Raw genomic sequence first — 14,070 nt, 5'->3', positions numbered from 1 at the left:
TGGATGGGTGTGTGGGGGTGGATGGGTGTGTGGGGGGGGTGGATGGGTGTGTGTGTGTGGGGGAGTGGGTGTGTGTGAGGGAGTGGGTGTGTGGGGGAGTGGGTGTGTGTGGGGGAGTGTGTGTGTGTGGGGGAGTGGGTGTGTGTGAGGGAGTGTGTGTGTGTGGGGGAGTGGGTGGGTGTGTGGGTGGGGTGGGGTAGGTGGATATGTGGGTGGATGTGTGTGTGGGGGGGAGTGGGTGTGTGGGGGAGTGGGTGGATGTGTGTGTGTGTGTGTGGGGGGGGGGGGGGTGGCGGGCTGGCTCTGTCTGAGCTCCCCTGTCCTGTCTCTTCGCTGCTGTTCTTGACCCGTGGTCAGCATGTGAAGCCGGCAGAGCCAGGGTGTCCAGTGTAAATATAGTCACTCTCAGGGTTGCCATGTGAATACCCGCACAGCTTGCGGAGGATAGAGGGAGGGGTTGATGTTCTTTGGGTGACTGTCACGTGCTACACTCTATGTGGTAAGCAGCAGAGTCTGTGTTGTGACAGTTCTCTGCTCTCTCTCTCTCTCTCCCTCTCTCTTCGCTGTGTATGTTGTGCTGACCCTGCTCTAGTCTCCCAACGAAAGCCATTCAGAGGAGATATGCGACTGTCTGAGCTGTTGCTGTTGTTCCCCTCTCTCTGGGCACTTCGCTCCCTGATCTGATTGCGTTTGGGAAAGTTGGAAGCAGTTGATTGCAGAGATTGCTGCCGTGACCTGGGGCCGGATTGTGCTGGGTTTCCAGGCGTGATCCGCGGAGTGACCGGGTGTGAGCTGCACACACATCAATGTTTACACTGTTGTGGGGCAAAGTCTCACTCACAGCCGAGGCGCTGAACATGCTGTAGAGCGGGCGGCCGGGCATCGTACAGGAGCCAAGAGGAGGAGGAGGAGGGGTGGCATCGCTTCACAAGTCGCCCTAAAGGAACGGGATGGCTGAAAGCACCGTGAACGGTAAGAAGGAACTGGGTCGTCAGTGTCGCCGCCTGCAGCTTCCCTCACTTTTGACTCGTTGTGTGTGGGTTAGTACAGCGGGGGCTCCGTCAGGGGAGCTTCACTGTGGGCATGTTTTGAGGAGAAGCATTTGCTGGTGCATTCTGTATCTTAACTCCTGTAGAGTAGTGGTTAGAGCGCTTGCCTCGCAAGCGAGAGGACCCGGGTCAGGGAGAAACCTTAGGCAAGCTTCCTTACTCCACTCATACACACGCCACTGTTTATCCAGCAATAAGTAGGAACCTGTTTGTTGGTCGATTGGTGGATCGCTTTCCGGGGGTAATCCCTCAAAGAAAAATAATAATTTGGTCACTCAATCCACGAGTGTTTGTGGGACGCTGCTGTGCGCAATTGGCTGCCGTGTTTCACCCACAAAATACAGTTAATTCACTTTACAGTGTATCCTGTGAAGCGCTTTGAGACGTCTCAACGAAGTGATAAGGCACTGTAATCAAATGCCAGGATTATTATATACACGCATATATATAATAAACGCTCCGAGATGCTGTCCGTCGAGAAGGGCGCTGTATAAATCAACTTGTTATTGTATTATATCGTAATTTGCTTCCATCTAAAATGGCTGTGAGTGACACTCTGTATGTGACAATCCACATCCCAGCTGAAGATTAGTGTGGAAACGTACTGAGGTCTGGGGTGTGGAGGATGGGTGGGTTCACAATGACAGAGAGGCCATTGAGTGTGTCAGCCTGCGGTGGGTCTGTGAGCTGATATGATAACATGTTATCTGTACCTCGTGTCTTGGCGTTTCGGAGGCAGTGGTTTGTGGAATGTCTTTTTTAAGTTGTCTCTTTGCATTTTTACTCCTGTTCTTGGAAACAGATTCAATAACAACTTTGAAAAGGGAATTGGATAGGTACTTGAAAAGGATAAACTTGCAAGGAGCAGGGGAGTGGGACTGATTGGAAAGCTTTTCCAAAGAACCGGCACAGGCACAATGGTCTGAATGGCCTCCTCCTGTGGTGTAATATTCTCTGATTCTTGGGGGAGGCGTGGGTGTATTAAATTGGATCAGAGGTTGGCATTAATGATTACAGCAGTATGTGTGAATGTTTGCTCGTGTAGTTGGTTTAGTTTTGAGTCTGGCTCCTTTTTATTCCTGAAGAGATTGAGAGGGGGAGCGGACACAACGACAAGTCTACATGGCCGGTAACACCTTTAATACCTCCCTCCCTCTCTCTGTCCATTACCGTAACTCAAACAATCCAATGCACTTACAGTGTTTAAGTGAATTTAAATTCACTTACAGTGGATACCTCTAGGTATAGAAATCTATAGTGTGATTACAGATCTGCAAACAGTCACTGTCTTTGGATTTGTCCTACGCTCCACCATCGGTGGCCGTGCCTTCAGCCCCGAAACTCTGGAATCTCTCCCTCAAACCCTCCACCTTTACCCCTCCCTCAGACTCCACCACTATCGAGCACTCTGGGACGTCAACACATATGAAGGGCTCTGTATAAATGCAAATTTTTGTTGTGCTTTTTCGTAGTGGAGACCAGATGGGGTGGGATATCACCTCACAGTCACATCACACCATTTTGAAGGCAGCGTTGGGTGTCAGTGTCAATGTACTGGGAAAGGTGAGGAGGAGGGAGGCAGAGGGAGATGAGATGAAGTGAAGGTAGACACGGCAACTAATTAACCCCAGCATCGATCCCAGGGATTTGATGGAACACCCATTGCAAACACCTTTAGTTGTTAACAGCAAGCTCACGATTCTCTCTAGTACAGCCACAGTATCCTGTTTTACCAGTTTGCCTGAGGAGACCCTGGGGTATTACTGATTATCTATCACTCTCGGACTTGCAGGCCTTTAATCCAAATACTGTTCCTCCCTCAGCAGTCTCCCAACTGACGCTATCTATCAATAGATTTCCTTCTGGTTATACAGGCTTCTCATTCCCTCCTCATCCAGATTTCACCCCAAATTCACATTCATTCATTTGATGGACTGTTCATCCCATTGTTTAGGGATTGGATCGTTGTTGGGTGCAATTAGTTGCCATGATTACATGAACATGCACTTTATCTCCCTGTAACTTTCTCCTCCCCTGGTGAACAATCAGTCTTTGTTTACCCCCCCCCCCCCCACCGCTCAATGCCACTAACAGATATCATCAATCTCTCTTTGCCCACTGGCACTGTTCCCAACTCCCTGAAAAACAGTCATCATCGCCCCCATCCTCAAAAAATGTATACAGTCAATTCACTTCATAGTGTATTCTGTGAAGCGCTTTGAGACGTCTCGAAGACACGATCAGGCACTGTATCAAATTCAAGGATTATTAGTCTCTTGGCCCATCTCTGTTCTCTAACTATCGTGCTATCTCCAACCTTCCTTTCTCTCAAGGTCCTGGAACAAGTCGTTGCTTCCCAGCTTCGCTCTTCCCTCTCCTGCCATTCCCTCTCGATCTCTGCTGCCTTCAACACTGCTGACCATTGTATTCTCCACCATCTTTCCTCTCAGCTCCACTTTCATGGTTTTATGTTTGCCTGGTTTCACTTTTAACCTCATCACCAACAACAACAACACATGGCATTTACACAGAGCCTTTCATGTTGGAAGGACGTCCCAAGGTGCTGGACTTTGAAGGGTTTGCACCTGAGCTGGGAGTTGAGGTCAGGAGGGGTGGAGGGCAGTGGGGGGTGTGAGGATGACCGAAGGTGTGGTTGAAGAGGAAGGTCTTCAGACGCGCCTTGAAGGTGGCGAGGGAGGGGGAGTGTGAGCTGGAGGGGCACCAGGGATAGAGTTTCAGTGTGTGGGGGCAGAAAGGCTGACCTTTTTCGGGGGACGGGGAGCCAGTGAAGCCAGGAAAGGAGGGGAGAGGGAGATAGGCTAAAGGCTGTTCTTACATTCCAGTGAATCCGCGATGGGTTTGTGTGGCCGTCTCTAGCAGGATTCTTTAATGAGGAATCCCAGAAGAGATTCCTAGCAACAGGAAGTGTCACATTGACCTGACTGAACTTCGCTGTGAAAGTAGATCAGATCAGAGCAAAGTTGCCATGGATCAGTGGCTGAGGTTCTGTCACTGTCTGACCACAGGGTGTAATGGGAGGATAAACCACACCATGTATAAGGTATTAATAAGGCCACCAATACTGACATTTTACTGTAAGTGCTTTTTAACCTCTTGCAAAACCCTCACAAATGTTTTATATATTTATTTATACACGACAGACTGATGTAATCCAGAGGTGAGATGGTGCCACAATCTGAGAGCAAAACTTGAGGAAATATGAGTGAGTTAAAGCTTTTAGTTTCCCTTTCATATAGTTGTTTGACAGAATATATATGTTCCCTCCTCAGTTAGTTAAGTCTTCCAAGTAAATAAGAAATGTGCATCGGCTGACAGAATCCTGGGTATTAGTGATTCTCATGAACAGGGCCAATTAGTTTACAATTATTTTAATATGTTAATTGTTAAGTTTATTTTAGTGACTTGTAGTGAAGGGAGTTAGTTTATTCAGTTTATTCAATTTAATTGAATTATGACAAGTTTTAAGAGCATTTTATGTTCGATTGATTCACAGCCTTTCCCATGAGGAGGAAGTCCCAAGGCGCTGGACAGTCAGGGATCCACACCCAAGCTGGGAATTGGGATCAGGAGGAATGGAGGGTGGGGTGGATGGGGGTAGGAGGGTGACCGAAGGCAGGGTCGAAGAGGGGGAGGGTCTTGAGACGGGACTTGAAGGAGGCAAGGGAGGGGGTGAGGCAGAGGGACTACAGGATGGAGTTCCAGAGGGTGGGGGCAGAGAGGTTGAAGATCCACCCGTCCATGGTGGTGTGGGCAGGGCTGGGGAACGTGAAGCAGATCAGAGCATGCTGAGCGGAGGGAGTGGGCAGGTTGGTGGGTTAGGAGATCACAGTTAGGTGGTTATATAAAGTGGGATTTTGTTGGGATTCCTTAGTGAAGAAGCTGGAAGTATATCCCACCGGCTGGCGGGGACGGAACGTGGCTTCGGTAAAATCTGTTTGTGTTGTGGACGTGGAGCTTGATGTCATCCTAACTGGAGTCATTCAATCACTAGAATTCCCGTGGCCTCATGGCCTCATGCCTTTGCTAATCAGTGTCTCCAACATTCCTCTCGCTCTGTGCCAGTAGGCACTTTCACTGTGCTTAAGGCTATTGCTTAATTTTCAAACCAAGAGAGAGAGCCCCACTAACAGATGGCCGTCCATAAGAGGTTGATCTCTCATCTGGACTCTGCTTTACCTCTCCTCAGGGCTGTGTAACTGCTAGCCAGAGCTGTGTGCTATAAATTGTTTGCCTCCAATCCTTTCCCTCTCAAAGTTTTTATTTGTTTTGTATGGTCCATTCCTCTCGTGTCAATGACCTCTTCCTGATCAATGCCACGTTGGTAGCTTTTAATGAAATGTTTTGCCGTTTGCCACTGAGGCGGGAATCTGCCTCGTATTGATCAGTGCTTCGAGGCTACACGCGATCGATCACACATTGTCACCATGTGAGAACCAAGGCTTTTCTGACATTTTGTTCTCCACAACGGCCCAGTAGAGGTTACAATTGGTGTCGTTTTTTTTAAAACAAAAATCCTGCCATTTGATATCTATCTGATAGTGTCAGGGCTCTCTCCAGGTAAGTGCTGTCAAGTGTAGTGATGTAGCAATCCATTCCATCAGTGTCCAAAACACACAGTCACTACACTTTATAGTGTATTCTGTGAAGTGTTTTGAGACGTCTCGACTACATGATGTGGCGCCGTATCAAATGCAAGGTTTATTATTATTATTATCATCGATGGCTGGCTTACACCAGCTGGTGGAATGCTTGCCTCTGAGTCAGAAGGTATTTGGGTTCAAGCCCCACATTGGGACTTGAACTCACACAGTCTGTCTCTTTCTAGGCTCATGTGGCAGCCCATTTCCGTACAGCGGGTGCCACAAATGACCAATTATCTGGGTGTTTGTTGGCCAGGACAACCGTAGAAACTCCCTTTTTGTTTTAATTTCCACATAAACGGGTAAGCGAGACCTAGGTTAATGTCTTGTCCAAAGGGATACCATGAGAGGTAGTGACACTTTTTATTTATATATATATATATATATATATATTCTGTGAAGTGCTTTAACATGTCTCGACGATGTGATAAGCCATTATATCAAATGCAAGGATTATTATTGTTGTTGTTTTACGGAATTTCTGCAGCCGTCCTCTGGAGTGTGGATCAGTGTCATTTTCTTGCCTCTGATGAAATTGATGCCTTGATCTGTGTTCACACTGTGCAGCCACTGATAGAATTCATTAGACAACATTTGCAGAATTTCTGAACAATTTGATGTCTCGCGCCTGTTATAGCGACCCTTCTGTAGGTCGAATACATTCGAGCGTTTGACACAATTTGCAAGGAGAAGGGAGTTTCTCCCGGTGTTCTAGCCAAAAATTCTCCAGATTAATGTGAGTCCTGCATGTCAGCCTGGCTCAGTTGTTGGCAACATTTGCCTCAAAGTCACAGGTTCTGGGTTCAAGCCTCACATCATTTCCTTACTCCGCACACACAGAGACACAGACACAGACACACACACGGAGACACACAGAGAAACACAGACACACACATTCCAGAGACACACACACACAGACCCCTCTGTTTATCAGCAGCAAGTAGGAACCCGCTTGTTAGTCGATTGACCGATTGCTTTTCCAGGGGTAATAATCCCTTCAAAAAAATAATAATAAATTGGTCACACACTCCACGTCTGTTGTGGGACGCTGCTGTGCGCAATTGGCTGCCACGTTTCGCCCACAAAATACAGTCACTACACTTTACAGTATATCCTATGAAGCGCTTTGAGACGTCTTGCAGACCTGATAAGGCGCTGTATCAAATGCCAGGATTATTATTATACAGCGCCTTTGTTGAGATATCTCAAAGCACCTCTCAGAGTATACTGTCAAGGGTAGTGACTGTATACCTTGTGGGCGAAACACGGCAGCCAATTGCGCCCAGCAGCGTCCCACAAACAGCGGTGGATTGAGTGATCCTTTGAGAATCTCCACAGACTTGTGAACGTTCCCTGCAAGTCTGTTCTAATGAACTATCTATCACTCGGATGCAGTGAGCTGGCTGTCGTGCTCCGGCTGTAAATTGATGTCGGTGATGTGATGTGAGATCCAGGCTGGGTTGGCTGGCTAGAGGCCTGCTATGTATTAGCAATGTTGGGAACTGTTTCTGGAGCTGGAGAATTTTGGACGGATTTCAGTTCAAACGGTCTAATTTTAGCTTCCCCACCGTGACCTCTCTTAATGGTCTGTTGTGAATGTCTCTGTGATCCCCACTGCTTTGCTGATCAAATGCTGCAACAGTTCAAAACCCCATCGTAAGTCACGTGAGATCACTTCCAAGAGAGCGCAAGTGGGCAGGAGATGGGCTAACCTTTCCCTGACCATTCTCTCGGGCTTCACTCCCAGTCCTGTACATCCCGCAGAGCGGGTCGGAGCCAATACAGCTCTTTGTTGCTGGGACATTCACCCACAATCCCTCCACTTTGTTTGCCCCCTGCTGAAGGCCTTCCTCTTCGTCCGTGTACGGTCACCTCCCCCCACCCCGGCTTTGTGTCGTGCTCCGTCACTATCGAGCACTCTGCCGCGCTGTATCAACGTTCTGGGCCAGATCACAGCATTCATTCACTGAGGCCCCATGTCTGGATACATGTTCCCTGAAGCACCCCGCCCCACATGCACACACTCTCACACACAACCATGCACTCTCACGCACACACTCGCGCCCGCACACACACACACTCTCGTACCCGCACACACACACTCTCGCGCACACGCACATACACTCGCACGCGCACACACTCACTCTTTGGCGCATGCACAGACACATTCACACACCCTCACAAACATACACTCGCGCACACACACGCACTCTTTCGCGCACACACACATTCACACACACATACACTGACACATGCACAGTCTCACAGTAACATACACACACTCACTCTCTCACACATTCACACAGTCTCTCTCACACACACACACACACACACACACACACGCTGCTGCTAACATTCATGTCTTTGGCACGTTTTCAGATGCTCTTTTCACCAGTCCTCTTAGTCTCACTGTCAGTAAATCCTGCAGCTCGTGTTCTCTCCTGCTCTAGGGTCCACACAGCTGTTTCTCCCAACCTCTCTAAGCTCTGCTGGCTCCCATTACCCCAGCAAATTGACTTTAAGATCCTCGTCCTTGCCTTCAAATCCCATCAAGGTCTCTCGGCCTTTCTTATGTAATCTCTCCCAGCCCGACTCTCTTCTCCTGCCCACAACTTTGCTCTTCTGGCTGGGTTTGTTTTTCACTGGTTCCTTACTCCATCTATCCACCATTGATTGCTTAACCTTCAGCCATTCTACCTTTGACCCCTAGAACGTTCTTCCAGAATCAAACCCTTTTAGGAACATATCTCTTCAACCGTGGTCAATGTACTTAAATCTCCCTTTTCCCTCCTTGTCCCTCCCAGTTATATCTGCAAATTGATGTGTTCATCTTAACTAGTCTGGAGTTCTATAGCGAAGTGGTTAGAGCACTCGCCTCGCAAGCGAGAGGACCTGGGCAAGTTGTTGTTGTTGTAGCTGTTGACCTCCTAAAAGGCCCAATGTAAATACTTGTATTGGAGCCTGAGCTGAAAGGTACCTTTTAGATGACATTCTTTCCAGGGTGTCATTCACTGAAGGACAGTATTGATTGCACCAGATATACACATTATTGATCGCATTGTAATTAATGTATCTGAATTCCAATGGTCAGTCACAAGATGTTTGTGTGACTGACTCCCCACGTACACAGTGCTGCCGTGTTCACACAGTCCATGTGCTCCGTCAGGCACCTGTGTCTCATTCACCACTGACTCCCTCCCCCAATAGGCTGTGGATTATGGCTGGACCCATTCACATTGTCCAGACTGAGGTGGATAGATGTTTGTTAGGTCAGGGGATCAAGGGATACGGGGCAAAGGCAGGTAATTGGACTTGAGGTACAGATCAGCCATGATATTATAGAATGGCGCAACAGGTTTGAGGGGCTGAATGGCCTCCTACTGTTCCTATATTGTAATAATAATAATAATCCTTGCATTTGATACAGGTCTTATCACGTATTTGAGACGTCCCAAAGCATTTCACAGAATATACTGTAAAGTGAGTTTTGATCTTGAATTTTGTGGGCGAAAGTAGCAATCACTTGAAATTGCTGTGGTTATGCTGGTTATCCCCCGCAGATGGAAGCCATACATATTGGGACTTTCAGTGGTTTGGTTTGGACACTGTTAAACATGGCGGGCGGTGTACACATCAGATACCTGGCTGACCCCAAAAAGGTACATATTATTGTGTTTTCTGACATCCAGGACCTGTTGTGAGTAAATTACGTGGAGCTACTGCAGGACATCAGAATTTTGAGAGCCGTTTGGTTTGGGGGAAATCGGATGCAGTGCCCTTCACGTCAAGAGGTCGTCCCAAAGCACTTCACTGGAGTTGCTGTGAAGTGCTGTGACTGTAGTTTGTAGGCAAACATGATAGCCAATTTGACCCATGAACCAGCTTCACAATTATACTATTCTTTCAGATCTTTCAACTTTCTGATGCCAGAGCTGTGTAATCCCAATTCCCTGATCTTCCCTTACAGACAATCTTCTTATATTTGTGTTTCTCCTGGAGGGGAGGAGAGAGAGAGTGGGTGCATACCACAGTAGGATAGACATGTCTGGCTGTAGTAGAAATGGGCTCAATGGCCTCTCTCCTCTCACTGTCTGGAGCAAAGCCATCGAGGTGTACTTACACTCTTAATGACGGACCAGCAATGCAGGGGTTAATGTGTCCTGCCCGCACATGGCTGTTTCCCTGCCTAAAGCACTGAGATTGATCAGCCCCCTTCCTCTCTCTCGCTCTCTCTCTCTCTCACTCCGCGGGTGTGAATCCCCAGCACAGACTCTTATATCTGCAACGCCAGAATGTGCAAACGCAATGAGGGGACTCTCGGGAGAGGACTATCAGCTCAAATCACCTGCACAGTGACTGTAGGAGTGGCATCTCTTCACAGTCTTCTCTTCACAGTAAGAGTTTGTGCTGGAGTTTGTGGGCGTGCAAAACAGTTCTCCTGATCATGGACTGATCCACTCTGACTTGCACACTGCCATAGAGTGTCAGCTTGACCAGGCTCGGCCTGTGTCACATTCCCTCGAGAGTTAGACCACAAACTGGATGGAGAACTTGTCTCTCTCTTGTCCCTTTGGCTAGTCTTGGCAGCAAAGTAAAAATCGGTGGTTTAAAGACCAGTTTTGATACAGACCGTGTTTCCTCCTCATCCCAGTCACATATTCTTACCTTTTGATATTTACTTAAGAAAATTCCTTTGGACTACATCGATAGCCTAGACCTGGGGGGGACCAACCTTTTGGCTGCTGGGGTGGGGGCTGCATTGGTAGAGCCATGGTTAGAGGGTGGGAAGTTAAATTGAGGTCCTGTCTGCCTGTTTGGGTGAACTCTGTACAAGGTACTTTGTCTCTGGTTGCATGGCGAGGCATTCCTGAAGTTCTGATGTACGTTTAATGGTCACTGGGTGTAGTTGAGGATGAAAGCGGGCGCTCAGATGCTGAAGTTTTTCTGTTCTTGTGTTACAGTGAAAGAATTCTTAGAGAAAGCCAAAGAGGAGTTCTTACGGAAATGGGAGAGTCCGACACAGGTAGGTCATGCCTTTCCCCCAGAGAGATACAGCAGCAACACGTGTGGTAATGTGTGGTACATAGACATACATCCTGATATACAATAACAACAACTTGCATTTATACAGCGCCCTCCATGCAGGGTCGAGTCTCAGAGAGCTTAACAGTGGCGGAGCCTGACTCCAAGCCAGGGGGAGGAGGAGGTGGTTAAATGGGTTAAATGCAAGGATTATTGGTGTCTGCTTCACCATGCATTTGTTCTTATTACATTTCAATACTTAATGGTTTTCATTAATAATAACAGTCCTGGCATTTGAGCCTTATCATGTCTTCGAGAAGCACTTCACAGGATACACTTTCAAGTGTAGTGACTGTATTTTGTGGGCAAAACGCAGCAGCCAATTGCGCTCAGAAACGTCCAACAAACAGTCGTGGATTGAGTGACCAAATTATAATTATTATTTTTTTTAAAGTTATTATTACTCCCAGAAAAATGATAACCCGTTCCTCCTTCGGACTCTACTCTGTTGCCTGTTCCACGCTCTGTCTGTCTCCTTCCGTGATGGAGCTTTTCAGCTTCTGCACCCACAGTCTCTGGAGCTGTGCCGTTGTTTCCGTTCTCGGCGTCTTTGTTCCACTTTCCTTCAGGCACAGCAACTACACTCTATACTGATGCCACTTGTCCTCCGCTGACCCAGCCAAGTGCTTGTTTCTTAATTTAGAAACTGACGACTCTTCACTCTGTTAGCGCCAAGTTATATCTGGTTTCCAGAACCACATGAATAATATTAATTATTAGCGCTCTGAGACGCCGTTCGGTATGAAGGCCACTATATAAATGCAAGTTGTTGTTCTTATTATAATAATAATCCTTGCATTTGATACAGTGCCTTATCACGTCGTCGAGACGTCTCAAAGCGCTTCACAGAATAAAGTACAAAGTGGAGACTGTGTGTTTTGTGGGTGAAACGCAGCAGCCGATTGAGCACAACGACACCCCGCAAACAGCCGTGAAATAACAATCAATTTTATTTGGGGGAATTCTTGGCCTCCACACCAGGAGAGAGAAGAGAAACTGACTTCTCTTTGCGAATAGATTATTTAACGACCACCTGAGCAGGCAGATAGTTTAACATCTTATCCGAAGGACGGCACCTCCCACAATGCAGGGCACCCCCAAGTGGCACAAAACATACAATCCATTCGCTCGACAGTGTATCGTGTGAAGCGCTTTGAGACGTCTCGACAACGTGATGAGGCGCTGTGTCAAATGCCAGGATTATTATTATTATTATTATTATTATGTGAGTTCAAATCCTGACCTGGTGCTTGAACCCACAACTATCTGATTCAAGAGGTGGGAGTGCTACCCACTGAGCCAGGCTGATGGCGGGGGGGGGGGAATGGAAAAGGGAGCATCGGGTTTGAAGACGTGCGGCATTACTGTGTGAATAAATGATGGCAGTCTTATCTCTTGCAGAACACGGCGAATCTGGAAGATTTTGAAAGAACAAAAACCCTGGGCACAGGGTCGTTTGGCCGAGTGATGCTGGTGAAGCACAAAGTCACACAGCAGCATTACGCCATGAAGATCCTCGACAAACAGAAGGTCAGAGGATGGGATTTAACAGCATTTGACAATAGATTTAATATGGAACCTCACCACAGCGGCAGCGCCCCTTGCTGGAGATCCCCGCTCACCTCACACTGGCCAAAGTGTACGTTGGTCTTTAAGAAGCCACTGCCTTTGCCTGAACCTCTCATCCTGCCTAATAATAATAGCAATACTGGCATTTGATACAGCGCCTCATCACATCTTCGAGCCGTCTCAAAGCGCTTCACAGGATTCACGGTAAAGTGAATGGACTGTGTGTGTTTTGTGGGCGAAACGTGGCAGCCAATTGTGCCCAGCGATGTCCCCACAGACCGTGACCAATTTATTATTAATTTTTTTTTGAGGGAGAAGCAGAAGCGAGATCATGGCAGGAGGGAAAGGAGATGGTAACTTTATGAGAGGGAGGGAGGAAGAGTTCCGCAGTGTTAACTTTGTTCTGAGATGTAATTGCGTCCAGTCTTGGCTGACTTGTGTCTTTGCGCCACAGGTGGTAAAACTGAAGCAGATTGAACACACGCTGAATGAGAAAAGGATTCTTCAGGCTGTCAATTTCCCTTTCCTGGTGAGGCTAGAGTACTCGTTCAAGGTGAGATTTCAGCGGCCCACACGCCTACATTTCTGTCTTGTATCCCCTGTGTGGACTAATCTTTGGTATCTTGCGAGCTGATAGGACATTTCCTGTGCCGCAGTTCCTCTCTCTAACTTTATCTAGAGGTCACGGTCGTCAAGAGAAGTTTGCAGCATTGTAAAATAATAATAATAATAATCCTTGTGTTTGATTCAGTGCCTTATCATGTCCTCAAGACATCTCAAAGCGCTTCACAGAATATACAATATAACTTGTTCAGTCACTACACTTTGCAGTGGATCCTAAAATAAACTCCACATTATATGGCGTTCGGCCGCACAGCAGACAGAGCCGTGTTATTGGTTGTTTTCTAAAAAAAAGAAAAAACACATCCTGTTAATAACAAACGAGTGGAATGACATTTGGCCGCTCGCTGGTTGCTGCAGGTCAGAGAGATGTGATTTATGGGTCAGAAAGATGCCCTGCTGGAGACTGAGGCCGCCCATCTTATAGACTGTGACTGTGACTGCGAAACACCTGATTTCTGTTTGAGGCGATCGAAACAGAGAGAGAGAGAGAAAGAGAGTGCCGTTTACACAGAGTAAACACTTTCCTATAGAATAACAATATCCAACATTCCCATTTCACCCACAAGATACACAGTCAATGCCCACAACAACGTCCCACAAAACAGCCATGGAGTGAATGACCAACGACAACATACATGGCACCCCTCATGTTGGGAGGATGACCCGAGGCACTCAAAGCACTTCACAGGATACATTGTAAAGTCTAGTGACTGTATATTTTGCAGGCGAAACATTCCCCTTTTTTCCCTGCTGCCTTTGAGAAGCACTTTGATGCTGTTCCTCTGTGTCAGTGTGTTTATCGTCTCTTGTTTTGTTCCCTCTCCTCCAGGATAACTCTAATTTATATATGGTGATGGAATACGTTTCAGGAGGAGAGATGTTTTCACATTTAAGGAGAATCGGGAGGTTCAGGTTAGCATGTGTGTGTGGGGGTGTGTGTGTAACATAACTCTGGCATTTCATACAGCGCCTTATCACGTCTTCGAATCGACTCAAAGCGCTTCATGGAATAATAATAATAATCCTGGCATTTGATATAGCGCTTTTCACGTCGGGAGGAGGTCCCAAAGCGCTTCACAGAACAC

General features: G+C 47.3%; 1 protein-coding gene across 10 annotated transcripts in view; it reads left to right on the top strand.

Annotated features, from left to right (window-relative positions):
* Positions 1 to 14,070, top strand: part of LOC103189096 (cAMP-dependent protein kinase catalytic subunit beta) — a 41,332-nt gene that overhangs the window by 22,807 nt on the left and 4,455 nt on the right. For 3 of the 10 annotated variants that reach the window (XM_042344666.1, XM_042344667.1, XM_042344665.1), the window contains 5 exons: positions 4,211 to 4,272; positions 10,672 to 10,733; positions 12,179 to 12,322; positions 12,816 to 12,914; positions 13,815 to 13,897. In XM_042344666.1, coding sequence (XP_042200600.1) covers positions 4,269 to 4,272; positions 10,672 to 10,733; positions 12,179 to 12,322; positions 12,816 to 12,914; positions 13,815 to 13,897 — 392 coding nt within the window. In that variant the 5' untranslated portion in view covers positions 4,211 to 4,268. Of the gene's footprint in view, positions 1 to 440; positions 973 to 2,010; positions 2,179 to 4,210; positions 4,273 to 10,671; positions 10,734 to 12,178; positions 12,323 to 12,815; positions 12,915 to 13,814; positions 13,898 to 14,070 lie in introns of those variants that run through there. The other 7 variants (XM_042344668.1, XM_042344664.1, XM_007909377.2 and 4 more) reach the window with 5 other exon arrangements.

This window comes from Callorhinchus milii, unplaced genomic scaffold (genome assembly GCF_018977255.1).
Source record: "Callorhinchus milii isolate IMCB2004 unplaced genomic scaffold, IMCB_Cmil_1.0 Scaffold29, whole genome shotgun sequence".
NCBI lineage: Eukaryota > Metazoa > Chordata > Chondrichthyes > Chimaeriformes > Callorhinchidae > Callorhinchus > Callorhinchus milii.
The sequence above is the reverse complement of the archived record's forward strand: the minus strand, read 5'-3'. Positions and strand labels throughout refer to the sequence as shown.